Here is a 24,476-nt window from a genome sequence, read left to right on the forward strand (position 1 = left end):
TCCTATCCTTAAACATACTCACTGTGTTCAGGTCTAAGTGGGAAAGGAATAATTTTGATCTTTGTCCACTGGTTTCTTGTGTTAGTTTTGTTCCAAGAATGTCCTTTTAAGGATCAGTTTCTGCTAGCTTCTGTTTTCTTCTTTTTAATGAGAATGCCTTTTTTCCACTGCCTCTAAGACTTTTTCCAGTGCTTGTTTAATGTTTAAGATTGTCCCTGTGCTGTTTTTCACATGCCTTTGATGCCTACTCTGTGTTGCCTTAAATTGATGATTACTGGGTGTTTCAGTTTCCCTGCCTTTAAATAAACATCAGCTTTACAGATGAGGCTTCCATCATTATGTTTATGTACCTTGGTGCTTAAAAAGATTATTTAATAGGTTTCTAAAACCAAACATTGAGATTCAAAAAAGCCTCACAACAAAACAAATACAAAACAATAAAAATACTTCTGCTTTTTTCCTGAGGGCATTAAGATTTGTTTATTTAATACTAACCAAAATTGTACTTAATTCCAAGATTTTTAAACAAAAAATAATACTCAAAGAAATACTAATAAGTTGATTCAGTTTTATCTTTGAGTTAGGGATGTTAGTTTGTTTTGGTGGTTGGAGAAGTGCTTGCATGTAGATGGTTTTCTACTCTCTGTAAGGAGACTATTAAGCTACATAGCAATATAAATATAGCAATGAGCCATGAGCATATAAACAATTCAAGCTTGGAGAAGAAAAATGTGGGAAACATGTTTATTAAGTCAGTTTCCAGAGCACGTTTGTACTTCAAAATTTTGGTGGAAACCAGCCCTTAACTATGGCGATACCACTGTATGAGAGCTACTCTGAACTTTTGAACAACTCTGTGTTTTCTGTAGCACAACTGACTGAATTTACCTGTGTCCCACTAAAATAACAAGAGCTAGTTGGATACCCAGACAAGGTTCCAGTATTGACCAACATGTATTTGCAAACGACAGCCAGATTTTTCCAGGCAATGGAGTGATTTGTTCCAGAGCTTGGTCAGCTGTGAAGATCTGTTGTGTGGTAGACCATTACCTCAGCTGTTAATTAGAATGGATTGGTAGCTCCAAATTATGGTATGTAAAGGAATAGTTACTAAAAGTCTATTGTTAAAATGATGGATCAAAACCTAAGGGAGTTCTTGAGTATTTAAATAAAAAGACTTCAGAGGACTCAGATGAGCATGAAATTTTTCCAGGAAATATATTTGCCACAAGCGTTTTTAATGCTCTGAGAGCTGAATATGCCATAATATGCATTAGTTTTGTTGAGTGAAACTTCTATTTGCCTTCAGGTAACGAAATAAAAGAGGTCAGTGAAAAACAACAGCTTGTTACTAGCTAAAAGAATTTATTGAATGTAAATCTGACCTACGCATAAGTTTTTTTAAAAGAAAGAAAGGAGACTTTTATTGTATAAATTTTTTACACATGAAAAAAGCTAAGAGAAAAATTACTGTATGAAACAAAACTGTTCTTAATAGAAATAACAAAAATAAACACTGTATTTTTTTTATATTGCAGTAAAACCTCTGTACAATGTAAAATGAACTCTTAAATGTAGAAAGAAGAGAGTCCAAGGAAGAGGGGATTTCCTTTGGGAGGAAAGAACTCTCAAAATTGCTGGACTTAACTTTTTTATAACTAAAAACTTGGGGTTTAAGCTCTCTATTAATGTGTCTTTCACATATTCCTGACCTCACCAGCTAGAGAGAGCTTCCATGCTACTAGTCATTATTTTTCTGTCTCAAGTTGAGAACATGGAATGTAAATGTTAGAATATTTATTTAATTGTGTTGGAGTTTTAAGAATTACATGAGTTTTTGTTTTAAAACCCAACAGTAGAAGGAGGGGGAGATTACATGTGAAAAGAAGCCAATGTAAGACTTCTTAGCTTCACGGTTAAGAACAGTGAGTAGTTCTTCCATATATTAGACACAACCTTTTCCATGGTTTGGGCTCCTTTTAGGCAGAGCTGTTTCTGTTGTCTGTTCTAGTGCAAAAAAAGATAGAAGGTTTGCAACTCTTCTTTAAAGCCAAGTGATTTAACCATATTACATGTTGATGACTAAAAATTTTCATCACTTTGATTACTGAAGTTATAACCATCCTTTTTAAGTAGCTTTGTAAGAGTGGTGAAAAAAAAAGAGAATTTGCAGTAAGTTTTAAAAGCTGACCAAGAAGGTCTCTAAGGTGTATAATACTATTAATGAAAAACTAAATGAAAAGAATATAATACTAGCCAGTGTGGGTTTGTGGAAATTAGATGTATAGTGAATTATATATTTTTGTCAGAATAGAACCTGGTTTGTAAATACATCTGTGGAATACACTGAAATTTCTACGTGGCTTTTCACTTGACTGTTCAGATTAGTATATTAACATGTCACAAATGAAATGGACCAAAACCTCTGACAATGGCCATAAGTTAAAACAAGTGATTCAGCGTGGATTTATGAGGAATTTTTCTGTGTGAGAGCAGTCAGGCTGTGGCACAGGCTGACCAGAGATGATGTGCAGTCTCCAGCCTTGGGATTTTGGCATGGCTGGATGAAGCCCTGTGCAGCATGACTTCACCTCAGAGCTGACTCTTCTGTGAGCAGGAGGTTGGACCAAAGACCTCCTGATGTTCTTCCCAGTTGGAATGATCCTGTGGCCCTGTGAATGCCCAGTGTTGTTCAGAGTGTGTTAGTGTCAAGCAGCAGAAGCTGGCCTGATTAGGACATTGTCCTCTGAAATGCACTCCTAGCTCCAGCACCCTCTGCAAAATCTGCTTTTATTTTTCACTGACAAGTATCCAAACCCTCTCTCCCCACTGCTTGGGGAAAAAAAAAAAAGAGCAAATCTTGACAGCATCTCCTGGTGATTGCTTCTCTGTCTTGTTTTTCTCTTGTGCTCCTTATTTCAGTCTCTGGACCTATTAACTTTAGAATCTTTTTGTATCTTCACTGTCCTTTAGAGACTATAGCTTATAATGCTGCCTGTGTACTCCTCTTCTGTGTCCTTATGTCAATCTTCTGCTTTCATAGCTGTCTTCTCAGTGGTCTGTTACAAATCCCTTGAGCAGGAACTTTGCTGCTATATTTGCTCAAGCCTGTAGCTGTAGTTAAAACACATTTCATACACCATAGAATTTTTCTATCAGAATTTTTCTATCCAAAATTTTCTAGACTGTCCCAAGTCAAAAGCTGCTTTTTAACATATGGTGTATTACTTTCTACCTGTGTTCTCTGTTTTTGAGGGGTAAAGTTTGAATATTACCACAATTTTAGCAGAAAAATGAGAGAACCCCAATGGTTACCCCAAAGAGTGGAGAATGTACAGCTAAACCAGTTAAAGTAGAGGAAATGAAAAACACAAGTAAATAATTAGAAAAGCATTAGTTAAAGGGGTCAGAAACTTATATAAATTTGACTTGGGAGAGAAGGAATTGTAACATGGATGATCATGTTATGACCATGATGCATAGGTCTACCTTGTTGGAGGAACTGCATGTAGTCCAGACAGTAGTTGGTCCTGGCTTATGTTGTCCGGTATAATACCCTTGTGGCCTTAAATGTAATTTTGTTTTCTCTCTCTTCCCCCCCTACCTTTTTTTTTCTTTTTGATACTGTAACGTACTTAAAATAATAAGGCAGCTGTGTGGTATCTGTCTACAGTAGTGTGTTGGTTTTTTTGGTTGGTTTTTGTTTGTTTGTTTTTGTTTGTTTTGGCTCTTTGTTTTTTATTTTTGTTTGGTTTTTGTTTGTTTGTTTTGTTTTGTTTTGTTTTGTTTCCCAGCATGCATTAAAGGCCCTGGCATGTAATTCTTGAGTGTATTGAGTTGTTTGAGTCAGACAGCTTTGCACAAAATGTTGGGGAATTGTTTCATTTTGATTTGGAGGGAAGAGGCTGACTTACACAGAAAGGTATTTTGAAAATAAGCTAACACTTCTGTAGTTTGGGCAATTGGAAGAATAGAAAATGGCACATACCTGGCAAATGTCTCAAAAGGCCCTGAATTTAGACACCAACTTTGAAAATCTTGGTGGCTGTGTTCTCCTTTTCCCACGTCTGCAGTCAAACACTGCTTTTCTGAACAACTTTGTGTGATACCCACCAATATGTTTTGGCAGCATCATTGTGATGAAATGGCACCAGGACTGCTGAAGCTGTAGCTCTGTCATTACTCCCATGAGTGAGCTGATATGTAACTGCAATTCAGCCTTCTCTGTGCTGAAGTGCTGACCCTGGACTGATGTTAATGTCTCCTTTTATGTGGACTTGAGTCTAAATGTGCTGATGCCAGGGTGGCCTATATTGCTCAGAGAAACTGAGTTGTATTTCAGAAACATTTTTATGCTAGCATGAAAGAGTTTCAATACCAATGTCATCAGGATCACTAAGATAAAAAGAGGGAGCCATGTGCTTTTCTAGAGGATGTGCTCTCACTTGAATTTCTGTCTTTTCCTCATGAAATAAAGAATTTAAAGGATGTTCAATTACAAGGACCTGCCAGTATAGAGCTAATACTTCAGTTGGTGTAAGAATAAACAAAACAAGCAGCAATAAATGTAATTTGATTTAAATATCTTGGGCACTTCTGTATGCTGACAGATCTAGCAGGCACCTTTGGATAAGTTTTATCACTGCATTTAGATAATTTTCCTGTAGCAGAATCATTTTGGTTAGGAGAACTTTATTATGGTTTCTGAATCAATGCAATTACTAAGCAAATGCTTTTGTAAGGTGCTTGTTGGTAATGGAGATATGAAAGGGAGAAGATGTTTTAGCTGTCACTCCCCAGTTACTTTAGCAATTCTGAAGTTAGGAAAAGTTTCATTTTAGTTTAAGTGGCTTTGATTTCATTTTAAGTCACTGAGAAATAAGAAAAATTGGATTGCTTAGTATCATTTTAACTACCTTATTTTACAGACGAATACTAGCTCTGTTAAATTACTCAACTGCATTATTCCTTTAAGAGTAATACGTCTTGATAAAAATATGAGCTTCAATCATTCTTGTAGTTTTATGATTTCCTTTAAGAGCAAGAAGGATGAATAGTGTCTTATACAGATCTTTCATTTATTTTTTTCAGTAACATGTAGGGTGAATACCACCAGTCTAACATGTGTACATTAAAAAAACCTAGATGGCTCAACATTAATCTTAAAATATTTTAAAAAAACCCTAAACAGTGCCGGACTTTTCTTTAAAACTGTACATCTTGTTTATTTCAGGAGAAGAGGCTAAAAGAAAAAGCAGCAAGGAGAGAAGCCAGGAATAAGAATGCACAGGTAAGGAGTTCTGTTGTTTTGATCAAGCTACTGGTTGAGGTTTGAAATGGTTTTTCAATTGTTTCATTCCTTTCTTTAATAAACAGTGTTGTGATTAACTGCTCTTTAAAGGCATTGTTTGTTCGCTCCCTTGCTCTCATGTGGTTCTAATAACTTGGTAAAGAAGGATTCTGATAAGGCATGAATATATGTGTTTGTTTATGTATAAATATATAAAATGTATGGAAACCTTTTGGAATTTCATCCTCTTCATTATGTATATCAGGTGAGCTGCAATTTCAGCTGAAGTACTGATACCATTTTTTTCTTTCACTTGGGTCATGTTTATAATTTGTAGGCAGTGAGTTTATTTTTTTATGTGCCAAATCTCGCTCCAACCTTTTTCTGTTGAAGTTTTTTTTTTAAATAGCAAGTATTTACATTGAAGTTCATTCCTTCCCCTCATTACCCCAAACAAAACCTGTGTTATCCTTTCCTTCATGTATTTGTTACTAATTTCCCAGAGGCTATTCTACGTTTTCATGTTACTTGGTTTGCAATAAACTGAGGTTTCATTCAGCTGCAGTGATTTCTGGAATATGGACAGGGTGGTGTGTGACACTGCATCTACTTCTGCTACACATGAATAGTTACAGTTTCTTCTTGACAGTCAGCAAATATCTTACTCCTTTGAGAAAATCGATAATGTTCTTTGTCTGATTTTTGCAAGCTGGCTGTGCTCTAGGAGGCTTAAGCATAGGAAGATGCTCCATTGTGTAATTCTGAAGTGGAAAGTAATTACAGTTTCAGATGAAAAGCCTAGTTACTCTCAGTTTTAAGTACGATTCTGCCTTCAAAGATGGCAAGCTATGAGAGCTGTTGGCATCATGACTCCTCAATCAAGCAATAGAAATTTTCTGCCTGTAATTGAATGTATAAAGATGCATACTTTTTAATGCATTTAGCAAGCATTTTAGGAAAATTATGGAATGAATAATTAACAAACATCTTAATAAAGGGAGAAAACATTTATCAAATCAAGCTGTATCACATTCATGAATACTGCTTGTTAATTTTTGCCTCTTTTTAGGGAATAGAATGTCATTCAGCAGCTGTGGAAAGAAATCCATTTCTTTCAAAATTATCTGCTTGCTGATGTACATCTCCTATCCTGTTTTTGGCCAAGTGAATTAATCTGTCAATGCTATTGGAAAGTGAATGAAGCTTATCCCTGTTGAGAAATGGTTTGTGTTTGGGGAGGGTTGTTTGTCCATGGGCATGGTATGGGTTAAATGTGGAATCTTAGCCCCAAGCCCACAATTTTATGCACTCCTGCCTCTCCTCTGTGCAGGACTTGCATTTGGAAAGCTGATTTACTACTGCTGGTCTGGTGTGAGATTGGCACATGCTCTCTCTCCTTGAGGGTACCAGCTGTGCAAACCTGCTATTGCTTTGATTTCATTTTATTCCGGAAGCACTTGTCTCACACTCTGCAATAAAGTGCAAGCCCCGGGAGCTGACATGTCTCCTTGATGAAAACTGTTGGGCTTTTTCTGTTGTTTAGAGGCTATTCTTGCCAGAACTCTGTGCAGCCAAGTCCTGTCATTTTCAGTGTGGCTCATTTCAGGGAAAATGCTTCCACTGGGAAAGGCTGCCAGCTTGGACCTGGGATGTTCACGCCTGGAAGTGGAAGGGAGCAGTAGACAGTAGATAAAGGTGCCAGTTTCTGTCTGCTGGGTGTCTGAGGAATTAATTAAGAGCACTGCCTGCTTCTCAGGATCTTAGACTCGAGGCCATAGTAGTTTAAATTCTCCATAGTGTGTGTGGGATATGACTCAAGCAGCTTGTACATGATACCCAGGGGAATAAAGAAGGAGGAAATGGTAAAACACAGAAACTATTGGAACATAAACCAGTTTAGAAAATATATGCTCCCTAAATCAGAAGTTCAAAAAATGTTAACATTTTCACTAGTACTTTCATAATATGGCTTGTGACCCACTTTGCCATACGCTACTCCTTTGGTAATTAGTAATGTTTTCTTGAAAGGGAAAGCAATAAGGAGAGCCAAAAAAGTAGAAAAGGTATTTTTAGTCATGTTAATGCAGTTTAGCAGCTGGAGAAAAGGACTAGATCAACAATTATGAGTAGCCAGTCACTTAGGAGCAGCTGTGGTCATAATTTGTTTTTCACATCTATCTGCTTTATCCTCTTGTTTGTTTTATTAACTATCTTCCTCAGGTTACAAACTCCTTGGGTTACAAAGTATTATTTTGCTGTCTTTCACTAGTACACAGCCTGCCAGGTTTGACATGACCAAAAAAGAAATTTACTTTCCCATTCTTAGTATTAAATAATAATTCTTTGTGAATTTAGGGGAAAAAAAGTGAAGAAAAATTACAGGAGGGAAGGATGTCCTCTCTTTTCCTCTGGTGCTGCAGGAGCAATTGCAGGGAAGATTTTGCTGAGCCTTTATCATGCTGGGACAGGCCAGGCTTGCTGCAACTGGAATTGACTAACCAGATTTTGGCACGCTCTGCTGAGTGTGCCTGAGCAGGAGATTAGATGAGTAGGTAGCTGCAGTGTTATTGACTCCACCTTGGATAAATCTCCATGTAATAAATAAACTAAGTAAGAAGTGAAGACTGTTAAAGGATGCTTTGGAGAAAGTATTTCTAGGTATTTATGACCATTAAATAAATTTTCATGCAAAACGCTCTGAAAACAGATAAAAGAAGTCTTCTCATATGTTCTTATTGAAGAAAAACTGGAAATTTAGGGTTTTGATTTTTTTTTAATAATCTTAAGATATTTAATTGTCTCCCATTTTTTTGAGAACTTGATGTGATATTTACAAATGAAATGTTTTAAGATTAAAAGAAGCACATACTTTTTCCTCACTCAGTACTGATTAAATTATAGTCCTCAAACCCTCCAACAAATTTCAATACTGTTTACTTGAAGAGAGTCTGGAGAAAATTAGGCAAGAAGTAGTCTTTGAGCAAGAAGTAAAGTGTATATATCTATACATACAGATTTCTTAATCTATTTAAAGTACTTTCAGGCTTCAACCAGTATTTAAAGGTCCTTGCCCTGCTAGCAACTGTTAGCTGCAGTGAAGCTAAACAGGACTGTATTTCTCCTTTAGTGATTTTAGTATTTTGCTACCCTGATGCCTTAGAGCACTACTGATGTGTTGAGAATTATGAAGTGAGGAAGATGTTGATTTCTTTTAAAAAAAATTGTTTTTGTAGGAAAGGAATTTTCTGGGAGCAGCTAAACAGGTCTGTGCTTCAGCAGGAGAGAGCAGAGCAGGAGTCAGGAGAAGGTGCTGTTCCCTGCCCAGCACTGATGTGTTAGGTGATCCTCAACTATCAGCTCCCAGCAGCGGGCAGGAAGTGATACCTGGTCCCTAAAAGAAGTCACTGATTGCTGTCTGCTAGAAATAATTTGGAAGTCATCTGTAAGCAGTGTCAGGAGGTAAAACTTGCTCAGTCATGACAGTTCAGTGCACTGATTCAGGTTTTGGCAGTCCTGTAGCAGTTACACCATGCTGGTGTCCAAAGCAAAACAAAAACCTGAAAAAGTTTGACTAGCAGAGCAAAAGCTGTTTATCTAAGGTCCATAAGAAAAATGTAGCCTGCTGAAAACTTAGAGAAATCCAGCTTGAACACATAGTCCTTACTGAGACATACTCCTTACTGTTTTTTCCTATTTTCACTGGACAAAAGTGAAGATGGCGATTCTTACCCAGCTGGAAAACTGACTTGTAGAAGAAATCCAAGAGCTCGGTTGTCAGGGGTGCTTTTTCTCAGGAATGAATGCTTGCTGAATAATTATAGAACATTAAAAGATCAACAGCATCAGCAGGTTAATAAATATGCTTTAACTTCTCTCCTCCCTTTCTCTCCTGTTCTCTCCCTAATATATTTTGCTGTTCCCACAGGAATTAGTGCTTGCTTATGAGATTTTACAAAATATATACTATATATATATAATTTAAGATTTTTGAGAGTCACAATGAATCTTTCTGCTGTGAGCACATCTACAAAAAACACATGGGTGAACAAGGGGCATATGCTCAAAGATATGGCAGATTCAGGCATTGATACCTGCCTATATCACATCACTGCAAGCTGTAATGCTCAATATAGCATTCTCTTTTCTGTGCCTTGTACCATACTCTGTTGAGATTTTAACCAGAAAAATGCTTAAACACACCATTTTGTTTTAATCTCCAGCATCCCCCCTTGTGGAATTTGAGATAGACTTGCCAAATGTAGCTCAAGAAATCTTTGCAACATGTAGGAAAATTTAAACAGGAAGGGAGAAGTCAAATCCCTTGAGTAGGTGTGGCTGATAGAAATACACACTTCACAATATTGTGAAAATTCTTCATCCATTGTGGATAATTCCTGTAGTTACTGTGTTTATATCACCTCTGCTTCTGCCTTGAATTTCCCTTTTCTTGAGATCTAGCCCACAGCTTGTGCTTAGGCTGGAGACACTGGATTCATTGTGAATGTGAACAGTAATTTCAGTGTGAAAAAGAGGTTTACAGGAGTAAAGGAGGAATTTGGTTTGTCTCTCCTATTAATCCAGGTTCCCAAATCCCCTTGATCACTGGGGTCACAGTTTTCTTGTGAAAGTCTCATGGTGGTTAATGATGAAGAAGCATTGTTCTGGTCACTTCTCATGACCCTCTCATGGATGGTATTGAGGAGGCATTGCTTTAGCTCCCTGTGATTTCTGGAGCTAGAGCAGGGTTTCAGGACCAGATCATTCTGATGGTCTGGAGGATGTTGAGATTGTGGAGTTTGTTCTTAAGGAGGAGAGAGTTGTGTTGTGCTGGAGTAGCCTCAGAACTTAAAATTATTCTTCATCAATAATTATTTTTGACTCTGAAAACCACAAAGAACAGCAAAAAATGAGGTCATGTTCTTCTACAAAAACTGGGAGTTTGTTTAGTGTGAGGAGCTTACAACTGAAATTACCATGTCAATTTGATCCCTTTTAATAAGTCAAACTTGTTTCTTAAAACAATCTCATTAACCTTAGTTTAGAAGAAATTCTGGTCTGTTAACTCTTGTGTTCTGGACACATATCCAAAAGCTGTAAGTAGCTCTATTTATTCAATGCAAGGTTTGAGTGTTTTGAATTTCCTTGAGAAGCTCTGTGAATAAACAGAGTAATTTGGCGTATCAACATGTTAACATACTAATTTAGTAATTTCATTTCAAAGTCAAGTTGTGAAATGGAAAATGAATTCCTGATTCTGAACTACTTGTATGCTGAAGCATTTTTTTAAAATCAAGGTATCGTACAGTATTTTAAGTTAATATTTGAAAATGGGTATTATATGCCTGTATGGAAATGTTACCTATATTTTGCTTTTTGAAAACAACATTGATTCCAGTTAATATAACAATTGAATTGCTTTAAGTAAAGCTGTAATACATCCTGTCTTTTCTGCAATTAATAATTTCTATGATTAAACCAATATTTCAGTGTTGTGACCCTGAACAAGTTACAAGTAAGGATTCTGATGGATTGATTTGCCAATTACCCATGCTTCTGTAAACCTTTTCATTGCATCCAACAGCACACTGAGGATTTCAAACATATTTATCAGATTGACCATTTAAACTAATTGACCATGGCTATGGCAATTGAATTTTGTGAGTATAATGTTCACAACTTATTTTTAATAATATGTGGTATGAGATGAGATTTTTTGCTCTACATGCCAAAAGCTGATGTTTCACCTGTCACTGAGGTGATTTCTTTGTACACCTGACACAGAAGCATAGTAGTGGGACTGTGGACCTTGCAAATACTCTCCTATTCCCTGAAGATCTGCTGGGATGAGGTAGATGCACAGTGGGTCAACACAAGTGCATCTTCATTGCCACTGATATACCTATACCTTATTCCTTGTTTTGTGTTCACTTGGACATTTATGGTGAAGAGAGAAAGCTTCTTTTTTCTTCAAACTTTTGGGGTCTTTTTCTAATTGGGGTCTTTTTCTAATAGAACTGCCTTGCAGTTCTAGGGGAGCTTTTGATGAAATATGTAATATGGATTATTTAGAGCAGAGTAACAGGATTTCTGGCATGTTAGGGAGCACAAAAGTTATTGTCTTACTTGATTGTAAATGATTGCTTAAAATTTCTAGGGCAATACTGATGAAATTTCTCCAGTAGACTCCAGGAATATGACACAGTTTAATTTGTTGTTCTTCAGGAAAAATTTTTGGTTTTAGAATGTCTGTGTAAGTTTGATTGGAACGGAGGTTTTGGAGACAACTTCTGGGCTTCAGAGCTTTCAATGTGTTAAAGACTACACAATTTTATTTATTTCAGAATCAACAATAAAATTGGCATTTTGGGGCGCAAAAGAAACAGGTTTTCTCACTGAAAGTTTAGGCTATGAAAATTGCAAACTGAATAAGTATGCATTTCACTCTTCCTCATTACTTACGTTGTAATAATTTATTTGTATAATATAGTTACTAATAACTCTTGGTAGTTGTAGAATTGAGGAATGCTTTGGCAGCATTCCACCAAAACTCTTGGATGGGGTTCAGCACAGAAGTGAGTGTTTACTGGAGTTGCTGCTTCAGATCCACCCCTCTTTAGAGCAAAGGAGGTAGATATTACTCCGCTTCATTTTTACTCTTTGCCTGTCTTTGTGAATATTAGGAGCAGGATTCCACCATCGGGTTTCTGCCTGCAAATGGCAGTGTGCTGGAGCACAGGGAAAGCAATTCAGGAGCTCTGCTAGTCTTACACAGTGGTATCATTTCTTCCTGGCTTCCAAAATTTCTTGTTCAGTTTCTTCACTGATTTAACACCCTCCTGAGTAGTCTCTGAGCAGAACATGGAAGATGGCTTTAGTCCTCCCTGACTCTGGCCAAGGAGTAAGAGGCAATAGACAATGCTGGAGCAACAGATCCACCAGTATGAAAAGAAGAAAAAAAAAATAAAGCTGTTCTAAAATGTTATAAACCTTTCTTTGAGCATTTTCATCTTAGTAAATAGACCACTATAGGAAAATAATGATACTTCATTTTTTTTATCTGCTCTGTGTTACTCCTTAATAGTGTTTAGTAACCAGTATTTGAAATTTCTCTCCCTCTAAAGCACAAAATTTAAAGCTGTTACTCCAAGCTCATTTGCTGTGTTCCATACATGTTTGGAACAGCAAATCGTTGTTTATTAGCGTGGAGTTCTTCTTGCCTTTGGCTGACCACAGTCTTTTGATACCATAATCAACACAGTACAGAAAAATTGCCTGGAACTGAACTTCTGGAGATCTACACCCTCTTTTCCACCTCTGCTCATAATCCTGAAGAAGTGGGAAACTCCAGCCAAGGCAGACATACTGACCTTAGGCTTACAGTAGTTTTCACACAAAGCGTTTATTTGGGAAGTGGGTATTTTCTCTGGATTGAAAGGTCTTTTCCTGTTCGGTTGTGAAAAGCCAGGTGTATTCACATTCCTCAATTCTATCCATATAAATACTGTGCAGATGATTCCATTTCACAAGAAAGCTGTATGAGATAGGTCAAACTTATTTATTTTTCACCTTGGTTTGTTCTGGTAGTATTCTGAGCTGCTTTGCAGCTTTCCTTATGTGTTTGAAACTTTCTTAGATCATAGACTTCAGATGCAGGAGTTCTACTTTGCTCCATATTTCAGATGTGAACTTCAGAATGAGTTAATTGGCTGATGAGCAGGGGTAATCTTTCAGATGTGTTTTGATGACATCTTCATGCAGCATGCAATGGTATTTAGTTTTAAATTAAGCAGTTCTGTTTTCTCAGCATCCCCCCATTTATATTCTTGGAATGTGTTACTTGCAGTATTGTACGTAGTCTGCTATAGCAGTTGTAATTGCTGCTAGTGATGAAAATTGATTTGGGCAATCAGAAAACCATTATCTGCATTCTGACTGATAATGCTGCAGTTACCAACATCTTAAAATTCTTCTGATGGTTGTTTCTTCAGAATGCTCTGGGGTCATGCAGTCACCAGGATTCCAGTTGCTTTATGCTGAATCTTAAGTGAGCATTAAAAGAGAGAAAAAGTTCTTGGTTGTTCTCTCAAATACAGTTTTTCCAGAGTTTTTAAAAATTTATTGTTTTGTCAGTCCTCCCATGACAAATATATTAGATCAGGAGTAGTGCAATATCTTTTTTTACCACGGTGTGCAGAGATTTTAATAAGTTTTCTGTTCTTTCACACTATCAGCTGCATTGATAAACCAAGCAGTTTGTTAATAAGAAATGCCAAGCTAGTAACTAACACGTGATTATTTAATACCTCATGGGAAATCTGGTAAGCCCATACTTCCCCCAAATGAAGCTCCATCTTGTATATGGAGTCCATTAGGACCTGGGTCTTTCTGTGTTAGTTCCCTCAGTGTTCCTTTTCTTTAAGGCCTTTCTCTAAGTCCTTTCACTCTTTTTTGTATTGTTTTGTTTTGTTTTTCCTCTGGTCTTTCATGAAATTTTTTGTGGACTTACAGGTTTATTATCTCTTGCTGCTTCTTTATCCTGTTTTCTGTTTCTTTTGAAAGATCTAACTTCAAGCTGCTATTGCTTCTATTTGGTTACTTTCTGCTGTGGGGAAACCAAGAGGGGAAGCAAAGGGGAATAACAGGAAGAAAGATAATAGCATCATCTAGTAGCAAAGCCTTAGGAAATGTGCTCAGTATTTTTAGAGAAAAGTTTTGATGGGCTTTTTTTGCTAGTTTTGTTTTCTTCATACTGTAAGGTCTCATATTTTTCTGACATTCCTTCAAATGAATATATAGTGGTAATATTTTGCTGGGCCATTGCTAGGATTCAGGTTTTAAAAGATGCCTTGTCCAAATGAAGGTGCAAACAAGACCATATTCCAAGGTCAAGAATACAGATTTTATTTAACAGTAAATGTGAGGTACAGGGAAGAGTGGGGGGTGAAGAGAAAGAGAGAGACATAAGTAGAAATAAAGTCACTACCATATAGGTCCTGCAGCATCCTGCTAGCCCTTTTTCTTCTGGTCTTCTCTGTGGTGGAGGTCCTGGAGTGTTCTTGTGGAGGCACCACTTTTACAGTGTCCAGGTCCCAGGTTTGCAGAGTGTAGATGTGTTCCTACAGCTGGAGCTGCATGTGTATGAGGAATTGCTTACTTTCTCACAGTTTGCCATGGTGGGAATTTTGGTAGATTGACAACTGGTCCTTCCTCATACTTTAAGGAAAATACTTACAAATAAGTAGAATTTTCTTATAAGCAGCTTTGAAAAGCAAACCGTTATGACCGATAGTAAGGTAAGTTGAGCATATGTCAGTAAGGCAGTCAGCAGCATGTAATAGGATTACACCTGGTTTATACAAGTATCTTATTCTCCTGTCTTCATTCTTTTTGAACAATCTGCCAAGGCTTTGAAATTTTCAGCAAGAAAAATTGTGGGTGGACAAGGGACGGTGATTGAATAATTACTGTCACAGTAAGTGTATATTTACATGAGGTACATGAGTGGCTATTTGAGGTGAAAGCTCATAAAGATCATTAAGTTTCATAATAAATTACAATCTCGGTCCATTTTCTTTGCTAATTCATATGCTGTTAAAAATGCCAAAAGTTACTAGCATTTTTAATTTCCCATCACCTAATATTCTAGCAGGCTGTGTATCTACAAAAGTAGTGCTAAGGGTCATTATAACTATTCAAGGTATTTACTAACATAAGAAATGCATAGAATTTATGAAATTCATCCTTCCTAGGATAATTCTATGAATAAAAACTGAAGCTTTTTGTTTATGAAAAAATTTAAGTCATAGCCAACCAAATCAGAGTAGGATAATGAGAAAATTAAAACATCTTTAAACACCTTCTCCCCACCCCTCCCAACTTCCTGGACTTAACTTCAATCCCGAGTTCTCTACCCCAAGCAGGATGAGTGGGCTGTTAATGTGGCTATGGTCAGTTCATCTCACATTGACTCTGCTGCTCCTTCCTCCTTAGCGGAAGGATTCCTCACCTTCTTCCCCTGTTCCAGTATGGGTTTCCTCCCAGGGGAGACAGTCCTCCATGGACTTCTTCAGCATGAGTCCTTCCCCAGGCTGCAGCTCCTCAGAAAGTGCTCCAACGTGGGTCCCTGTTCCTTCAGGAACAAGATGCTGCAGTGTGGATCCCCCATGGGAGTCACAAATCCTTCCAGCAAACCTGCTCCAGTCTGGGCTCCTCTCTCCATGGGGCCACAGGTCCTGTTGTTGTGAGTGAGAGGGGGAGCTTCAGACAAAGTTTACTAGAGGAGCCATCCCACTGAGTCACGAGGTGCAGAGAGGACTCCCTTCCTTTCTGAACTCCTTCACAGAGAAAAGCCTCGGTGAGGCTGGATCTGATCTTAGCCTCACACTGTCAGCGCTTTAAGTTACTTTGTCCTACAGGATTCAAGATGGCAAATCAGATACATTTATGTAAAATGAATTATTTGTTATGACAAGTGATTAGATAAAAGATTTTAATCAGAATTATTTACTACACAGTTTAAAAGCTAAAAATACTATTACCATTTAGTATAGTATAGTGCTCTGTGTCAAAGCAATTATATTGAAGCTAGCAAAAAGAAACAGTCATTAAATAGAGGTTGATGTAATTTGCCATACCAGCAGCTGTGGGCAGATCTCTTTCACTCAGCCACAAGGAGTATCTGTGAAGGGACATTCCCACTTCAAAGAAGGGAGCTTCATACACACACTTTAAGAAGGAATATGTTAAAAGAACCCAATCTATGGAAGCAGACTGGACTGTTACAGTGTAAAGTGGTTGAGTGCCAGTCATATGTCTTCAGCTCATCTTAGGGACTTCCCTACCAAGTCTTTGGCCCGCTCTCAGGGTTTTAGTCGGGGGCTGGTGAAACAGACTGGTTTTAGCATAGTTCAATACCAAACCCGGCACATGATGCCTCCTCTCAGCCCACCACTGATAGCTTGCAAAACAGGGCATTGTTTGAGTTGTTTCACCACATTCCAAGAGCCCTGCTACATCTGCCAGGAGCCTACTGGAGTGTGGGCTTCCCACAGGGTTTACAGCCTCCTTCAGGCATCCATCTGCTGTTACCTCGTGTTCTTCACCGGCTACAGGTGGGTCTCTGCTCTCCCATGGAGCTCCATGGGCAGCAGGTGGACTTACTGTGGTTGGCACCATGGAATGGAGGAAAATCTCTGCTCCGACGTCAGGGCACTTCCTCCCCATCCTTCTGTGCTCAGTGTCTGCAGGGCTGTTTCTCTCACATTTTCTCACTCCTTTTCAGCTGCAGCTGTGCAGTTTTTCTTCCTTCCTTTAACTTTAACTATTTTATCCCAGAGGCACTGCCACCATTGCTGATGGACTTGATTTTGTCCAGTGGTGGATCTTCCTTGGAGCTGGCTGGCATTGGCTTTGTCAAGCAGGGGGGAGCTACAGTGATGGCTTCTGAAGCCAGCAGGAGCTCCCCCCTGCTACCAAAACCTTGTCATGCAAACCTAAGACAGGGACCCAGCTGACAAATGTAAAGCAAAGAAAGAGCTAAAATTAGAAGAGGTAAAAATAGATTATAGGAAGCTGTCTGATTGATCTTATAAGCAACACATTTATGCTTAATTCTGTCAGTTAGGTTTGCTGTATTTGCTAGGTCTGACTGTGGCTCAAACAAAGTTCACAGAAAAGCAAAAGGTGTCATGCTGAAAAACATTGATTTAGAATTTGTTTTGAAGTCTGTAAAAAGTTGATATGTCATTAAAATGGGTTGATATGGCCAGGCTGCTCGGATTTATCCCGTGACAGATGGACCAGATCACAGTTTCAGCCTCAAGAAAGGAAGAAAAATTATTTATTAACTTTGAAAGTAATTTACTTAGGAGCTTATCAGAAATATTCAACTGTATGATGTAGTTGGTGAAAGGACTTTTGATGTCGTAGTATTGCATCACAAAAAGGAATTTTCTTGTGAGCATATTTCTAAGGGAATTCCATACAGTTCCCTCTGTTGCCAGTGAATGCAGAGTTTGTCTGTACTGTGGCAGAAAGACAGGTCCTGTATTTGTTTTCCCTTTTTCAGAGTTGCCATGCGGACACAGGTGAGGAGTAAGCTTGGGGCTGCACTTTGCGGGAAGCTGACTTCACTGTATGTGTGTTTATTCATTAAAAGCTAGACAGCCATTGCTCTTCTGAGACTGGGCTGCTCTGACTGCATTGGGTTGAAAGCACTTTCTGGGTAGTCAGTGAGGGATCATTGTGAGTTCCTGCTCTAGTTCATCCTGAACTGTTTTCTAATTAATTAATTTTCTAACTGTTCTCATAATTAATAATGTCAATGATAATGAAAAATTTCAGAAAGCACCTAAATGTAGACAAAGAGCAGGAGATTAGTGTAGATATCTGATTCACCAATTAAAATATGAATTCTGGTAATTTGAGTTGACATACTTAATTCATTGCTATAAATCAATGAGATTAGTTTTTCAGGTGCTAAAGAAAATCTCCTGTATTGTTTGTTCTGAAAGGCATTTGAAAGACAATTCTGTGTGTAATTCATTAGGCATTGCATTTCAAACCCAGTCTTCAGTTGAAATTGTTTTCAGATTTTTACAGATTCTGTAATTTTACAAATTGGTAACTGCATTTGAATGTCAGACACTGAGTGAATTAAACTCCTAGAAGGCTTCTTGGTAGGAACATAAAGAGCATAAAAAAGATTAATACAGCCTGCATATATAGAAGTGCTTGGGGTTTTTTTCTGTCACTAAGAGCATTCACAGTAGCATCAAACTATTCTAGACTTCTGGAAGGATATCCCTTTGTAAAACTGCCTAAAAGATGTATAAATATCACTGCACCTGTTAAAAGATTGTTAAAAGAATACATAAAAGATACATAAGTTACTGTATAATCCAAGGATCCGATCTGTCTCAATAAGCAGGTATTGACTTAATGTAAGGATCATTTTGTGGCCATCTGAGACCTATATTATTCTAGAAGCTTTCCATCTTAAAATCTATGAATATAAGGATGGATTTCCGTGTTAAAGTATTCTGTTTCTGCTTCCAATTTTTAGCTTTTTATGTTAGCAAGAGGAATCAGAAAAATCTTATTCAGTTCTGTTCTCAATAGCCAGAACAAAGATAATGGCTGACTGAATAACCCATTGTTCACCTATGGGTAATATCTAGTGAAGCCTTTTCCAGACTGTGAATGGTATGCCAGTTTTGGAGCAGGTCTGTAAGTCCCTCTGGAGAAATGAGGTAGATCAAAGTGACTTTACAGGTGCACAGGGAGTGCCTCTGGCTGGGGTAGAAGATAAGCAGCTCTTGTCTGAAAGGATCTGCTGAAGCATTTCTAATTGACAAGTAGAAGCTAGGAGAGTGATTCACTTAATCCTTGTTGATGTTCTCTTTTAGTAACTTTCACAGAAAGGCAAAGTACAGTGTAAGCTTTCTAGCCAGCTTGAGTTGTTGTGTAGTGAGTTTTAGTTCTGTCTCTGATCTGGTACAGTGACTCCTACTGATCATTCTGTTGTTTCCTGTCTCATAGTACTAATCATAGTACTGATAAAATACCAATTCTCATGAACATTGTACTTTCACTGTGTGTGAGAAATGCTGCCATAGTCTTCTGGTTTCATGTATTCTGGGTGTTCTCTGGCTATAGCCTGAACAGCAGGGTCCCAGGAGGAAGAGCAAGCTATTTCTTCAGTAGATAGCAGCAGTTAGGTTTTCCCTGGTTGCTGAAATCATGGAATGAAAGAATGGTTTGGGTTGGAAGAGACTTTAAAGATCATCTGGTTCTAACTCTACTGCCATGGGCAGAGTCACCTCCTACTAGCCCAGGTTGCTTAGAGCCCCATCCACCCTTGCATTGAACACTTCCACTCATGGGGAATCCACAACTTCTCTAGAAACATCTTCTAGTAAGTGTGGAAGTATTCCAAAAAGAAGAGTATTTTTAAATTATGTGCTATTGGACAAAGATGATTTGGCCATAGCGAAAACTCTATGTTGTACATAAATTGTTCGGCAGTTCTGTAATTTTTCTTAGTGTATATCATGTAGACCTCAAAGCAAACTGCAACTGTTTTCAACAGTATCTCCAGAATATGCACCAGAGAATAGTTTCAAACGCACAGCAAGAAATTGCAATTTTCAAGTTTGGCTTTTTTGTTTGCATGTTTATTCTGCTTTGTGGTGATGTTGAATAGGACTCTTGCTTTGTCCCTCTGCATACTGATGTCTAAAATTACCTTTGGCAGTAAGATGCTTAGCGTGTTTGAAGTTGTCTTAATATAGTACTGTCCTCAGAAAGACACTTCTAGCTCAAGCATTTTTCAGATATTTGAGTCACAAGCTCAATACTAGAATGAAATAGTGTCATAAACAGTATTAAAAAGAATGAGCTACTTGCCCTGATATTTTTGCCTTGATGTGTTTCACTATGAAAGAAAGCCACACAGCATCTTTCCAGAACCTTTTGCTCTCTTCCTGGCTCTTAATTGGTAAGCTTGAAACATTAGGTAGATCTATAGCTGCTAGAGCTATTCATCTGTTACCCTCACCATTCAGTGGAAATATTTTCAGTCTGTTTTTGCTTTTAGGCAGCTGTAAAATGCTGAAGATGTCAGCACAGAAGTCTCTTTGTCTGTCAACCACTACAGATGTGATTTTACTGTAATTAAAATACATGCACTTTAAGTATGGTATTTGTAAGCAAAGGTAACGAGTTGCCTTTTGGAAAATTGTGTCAAAGGTGGATGGTAAACTACTTCTGTATTGCAATACCACCAACCATCTAACTTAGTGAAGGAGCAGGAAATATCCTCTGTAACTCTACTCATATTTTCCAGGCTGGCCTTAGAACAGCTTTCTTACTGTAAGGAGCTTCTAAACCAAATGAGTCTTCCATAAGTCTAACTGAAGGTATTCTAGAACACTCATTGCTGGTGAATGCAAGTGTTATTTTAAATAGTGTTATGTAAGTCTTCGTGGACTGAATTTTTAAATTGCCATTTAGCTTTGAATTCTAAGAAGCTTTTCCTTGCATGCTACCTTGACAAGTTAATAAATTGTTGTCCATTATGTTAGATTCTCTAAATTTTGCTGACCTTGTGACTAGTACTAAGTGCCTTGTGATCTTTCAGCTTGTTTTTCCTCACAGCAGTCTGTAATCAGGATTTACTTCTGTTCACATGTGCAGGCAAGAGCAGTGGGACACATTGAGCAAATTCCTTAGACTTTTCTTTTTTTTTGGGTGGGGGGGAGGGCTGGAGCAGAGATTTGAGCAGGTTTTCTCACTTTCGTCATGCTAGTTCCTTGCTTGCTTCCTTGCTTGACAGTCCTTCCTCTCTCTTGTTTGAAGGGCTTTTAAAAAGTGAAACAATAGAAATATGGAGTTAAAAAGAAATTGCAATGTATACATGATGTGAAGATGGTACAAGCTTTTGTTCCAGTACCTGTAGGTAACTCAGGTTTCCACTGATCTCTGTATCTCTTGCTGGTAACATCACCTTACTGTTGAGAGGTATTTCCAAAGGTGTTTTCCAGGTCAAATTGTTACACAGAGGGCATCAGAATTTCAACAGCTTTGTCACTTTTTTGGCAATGAACCATACAAACTGTCAGATGCATGCAGATTATAATTAAAAGTGTAGATATGGATTATGGTGGCTTCTTGAAAACAATAAGTGTTTTTGTAAATGTGTTCATCCTTTCCAGTTAGAATACTGTATAGCCATCTTAGCTTTTCATTAATTGACTGCCAGTGTTTTTATGGCACTGTTCCTTGAATTACAGCAGTAAAGTTTGCTCATCACAGTGTCAGTCCAGCAAAATAGAAAAAAACATGGTATTCAAGGTCAGTAATAGATTTTACTCTCATTTGGAGAGTCAAATTGCAAAGGTATAGAAAATGCCTCTGCAATGCTTGAAAAAAATCTCGAGGCTCTGGATACAGAGAGGCATCTTCTGTAGTACATATGAAGGAGAGGATAGAAGCTGTATCTTATATTTTACTGTTTTGCCTGAAATATTCTGAACTCTTCCTTTGGATGAGGATTCTTTGGTACTCTTCAGGAAAGTCAGGCCACTTGAAATTTGGTACTTTCTTGTTGTTTGTGAGGCATCCTTATTGAGTCACCTTTTCTGGGAATGGCTTTTAAAAGGGAGTGGGATAGATTACATAGGAGTATTCTTTATAGTCATCAGACAATATCTAGTAGTTTGAGGAACAGCTGGATTTTTTTTTTTAATTTTTGGCCATTGTGTGTCTATTTTCTAAGTTTATTCATCTGTCCTGTCTTGTAGCTTTGAAAGCTATTTAAAATGAAAAATTCTGTCCTAATGCACAATTGGAGATAAGGCCTTGACTTAATGGAAGCTATTTTAAACATGTTTTTGAAAGGAGAACTTGAATGTAGTTTTACTTTTTTTAATATCTGATGATAAACTTTAATTTTACCAAAAGAAGTAGAAAGTATTAATTTGGACAGTAGCAGGCTGGGATTTTCCAAATCAAAATCTTCTTGTATTACATGTTCTTGTACAAAAATATTTTAAAGTAGCTTAATAGTAGTAATACAGCTGTCTGTAAACAAAAATACTGATTTATTAGTTGAAAATGCTCTTAAAAAGTAATTAAAATGATTCATACCAATGGCATTTGTTTCCATGGTCAAGTGGTCAGAGAGGCTATCAAAAACAGTATCAGTAAAGTGCATTTAAAAGAATCAGGATGAGATACATGGGTTTAACTTCCACAATCAGGTCATTAAGTTAGGGCTAAAGTTAAAAGCAAGTAATTTCTTTATCCTTCACATTAATATAGTAGTGATACATTCCAGTGTTAAATTTTGCTTGTGACTTTCTGCTTCCTCTGGAAACTGAAGTTGGAATATATTGCTGAGGAGAACTTAAAAGTCTTTTAGACATACCTCAGGGGTACATTTTGCTCTTAGGTTCAAGATTCAACCTGTCACCAGATATTTTATATATCTGTTTCTTTCCATTTGAATCATGAGGATTGAGGGTTTCTTTTTGTTTTGCTCTGTAATTAGAGGAGCAGCAGCATCTGAAAATACCCCTCTACAAATTCCTAGCTTTCATGAGAACTAGGAAAAATCTTTTTGAGGCATTTCATAGTTGTGGTTTCTGGTACTTGTGCAGGATCTGAGGTTTCCCTTGTAAAGTTTTGCCAAGTGTTCTAGCATGTGGCAGCCGGGTTATTATGGAGTGCCTGCCTGTGCCTTCCATTCTGGCACTAGTTAAATTTTGATGCTATCTAGATTTTGTTTCAAGCAATTGAGTTGTTTCTACATAGTAAAAGATAAAGATGTCATTGATGTAGTGGCACTTCTGACATGGTACTGCTTATAAATATTCTTGCTCTGGATGTGATACTCAGTGTTTCAGTGGTACCAGAGTTTAACTAAAAAGTACAACCAGTTGCATCATATATTCTGTACTCTAATCTCAATTACCTGAAATCATGCCTGGAGTAGGTGTTCTAATTTCTCACTTTTCCCTCACTTTTTATATATAAATTATATATATATATATATATTTATTTATTTATTTATATTTATTTATATTTATTTATATTTATATATATATAAATCAGACAAGAAAAAAGCTGATATGGTTAATCCTGTTACTATTTTTGTGTACTGGCAGGTGATTTCTCGTTGATGTTAAAAGCCCTAGCACTTTGAAATGGTTTATTTCTTCTGTAGTTGTGACCATGCCTATTTAAATTCAGCTCCAGTTGAAAAGAATGCACAGCCATCGGTTGGCACTTCATAGAAAAAAAGAGAAAACTTAGTTGTCAAGCAAGTGCCTTGATCCAAATGCATTTAGTTGAAGGTGTTGTTCTGGCCTCCAGTCATCCAAATGTTGTCCTGAATAATTTTTTAACAAATTATACTGTTTTTTGCATATGCCGTCGTGGCAGCTTCATTAATTATAACTGCACTAAAATAGTTGTATGCTGGTAACAGGTTTTAATTTATTTTACTTATATGAGATATTCATAAAAAATCTGCTCTGTAGTATATTTCTTGGAGTGTTGCAACATTATAAATTAAATAATACTTCAGCTGATTCTTGTAGCTGCCTCTTCAGTGAGACACAGTGGACTTCCTAGTAGAGAAGCTTGGACCTGACACCCCTGACTGGGTCACATGGTGTCTGACTAAGGCTTAAGATTTCTTAAGATAAAGTAAAATATCCTTGTATTTTAAATATATCTTTTGAGTCTTAAATCACAGACTATTTAATAGGGGTGATTTAATTTAAATTTAATTAGTGTGCTGTTAGAAACATTTAAACAATGAAAGAGCACATGTCTCCTCTGTCCAAGGTGCTTTCAAAGAAAGAATGGTTGGAAGCACAGCCTGTCTCAGATATTTCAAAATTTACAAATAATCTGTGCTCTCTGTTACCCATTGATCTCATTTATTAGCTTGTTGTCACTGGAGGCAGTATTTGGGGTGCTAAAATGGATTGCCAGCAAGGTGCTGAAGCTCTCAAAGAAACTGATCACCTTTAGCAGTGGTGCCTCTTCACAACTGTGGAGTTATGGAACAGTGACTTGAATTATGCCTTTAGAAAAAGGCACCTACAAATTACTTTTTACTTTTTTTTTTACTTATACATAATGTATAAAGGAGGATTCTGTACTTATTTAATAAAAATAGACTTAATACAAAAGCAAGTTTAATTAAAACTTATAACTGGAGATGTCAGAATGCTGATCATAGGTCTGGATATACTTCTTTCTAAATGTAGTTATATATTCTGAATTTCATGATGGATATTATGTACTCAGTGCTTTGGGAAGTCATGCATAATGTAACAAGGATATTCAGTTAACAGTACCTCTAGCAAATGTTCTGTGAGCTAATGTTGTATGCCAAGTACAATGTGATATAACAAATTATTTATTTATTTTCAATAGATCATTAAATTTTATCCTCAAAATTTTGTGAATTGCAAGAACTTAAAAAGGAAGCGTAAACCATTTAAAATATGTGTGTGAGGAGATAGGTTTGTGGATGCAATCAAATAATAATTGGATTTTATAATCAGGTTGCTGTTCTGAGGCAGAAATAATTTTAGCACCTCCATAATGCTGAAATCATACACTTCTCTGTGGCAAAGACTTGTAGTCCTGAAGAAAGCAAAAATCCTACTTT

General features: G+C 37.2%; 1 protein-coding gene across 3 annotated transcripts in view; it reads left to right on the forward strand.

Moving 5' to 3' along the window:
* The window catches only part of DDX10 (DEAD-box helicase 10), a 152,995-nt gene that overhangs the window by 108,490 nt on the left and 20,029 nt on the right, over positions 1 to 24,476 (forward strand). The window contains exons 16-18 of one of the 3 annotated variants that reach the window (XR_008435921.1): positions 5,234 to 5,290; positions 7,711 to 7,838; positions 8,524 to 8,582. Coding sequence is in view for 2 of the 3 variants with exons in the window: in XM_053971516.1 (XP_053827491.1) it covers positions 5,234 to 5,290; positions 7,711 to 7,737 (84 nt within the window). In the remaining variant the exon portion in view is untranslated. Of the gene's footprint in view, positions 1 to 5,233; positions 5,291 to 7,710; positions 7,883 to 8,523; positions 8,583 to 24,476 lie in introns of those variants that run through there. The other 2 variants (XM_053971516.1, XM_053971515.1) reach the window with 2 other exon arrangements.

Source organism: Vidua macroura, chromosome 2 (genome assembly GCF_024509145.1).
Source record: "Vidua macroura isolate BioBank_ID:100142 chromosome 2, ASM2450914v1, whole genome shotgun sequence".
NCBI lineage: Eukaryota > Metazoa > Chordata > Aves > Passeriformes > Viduidae > Vidua > Vidua macroura.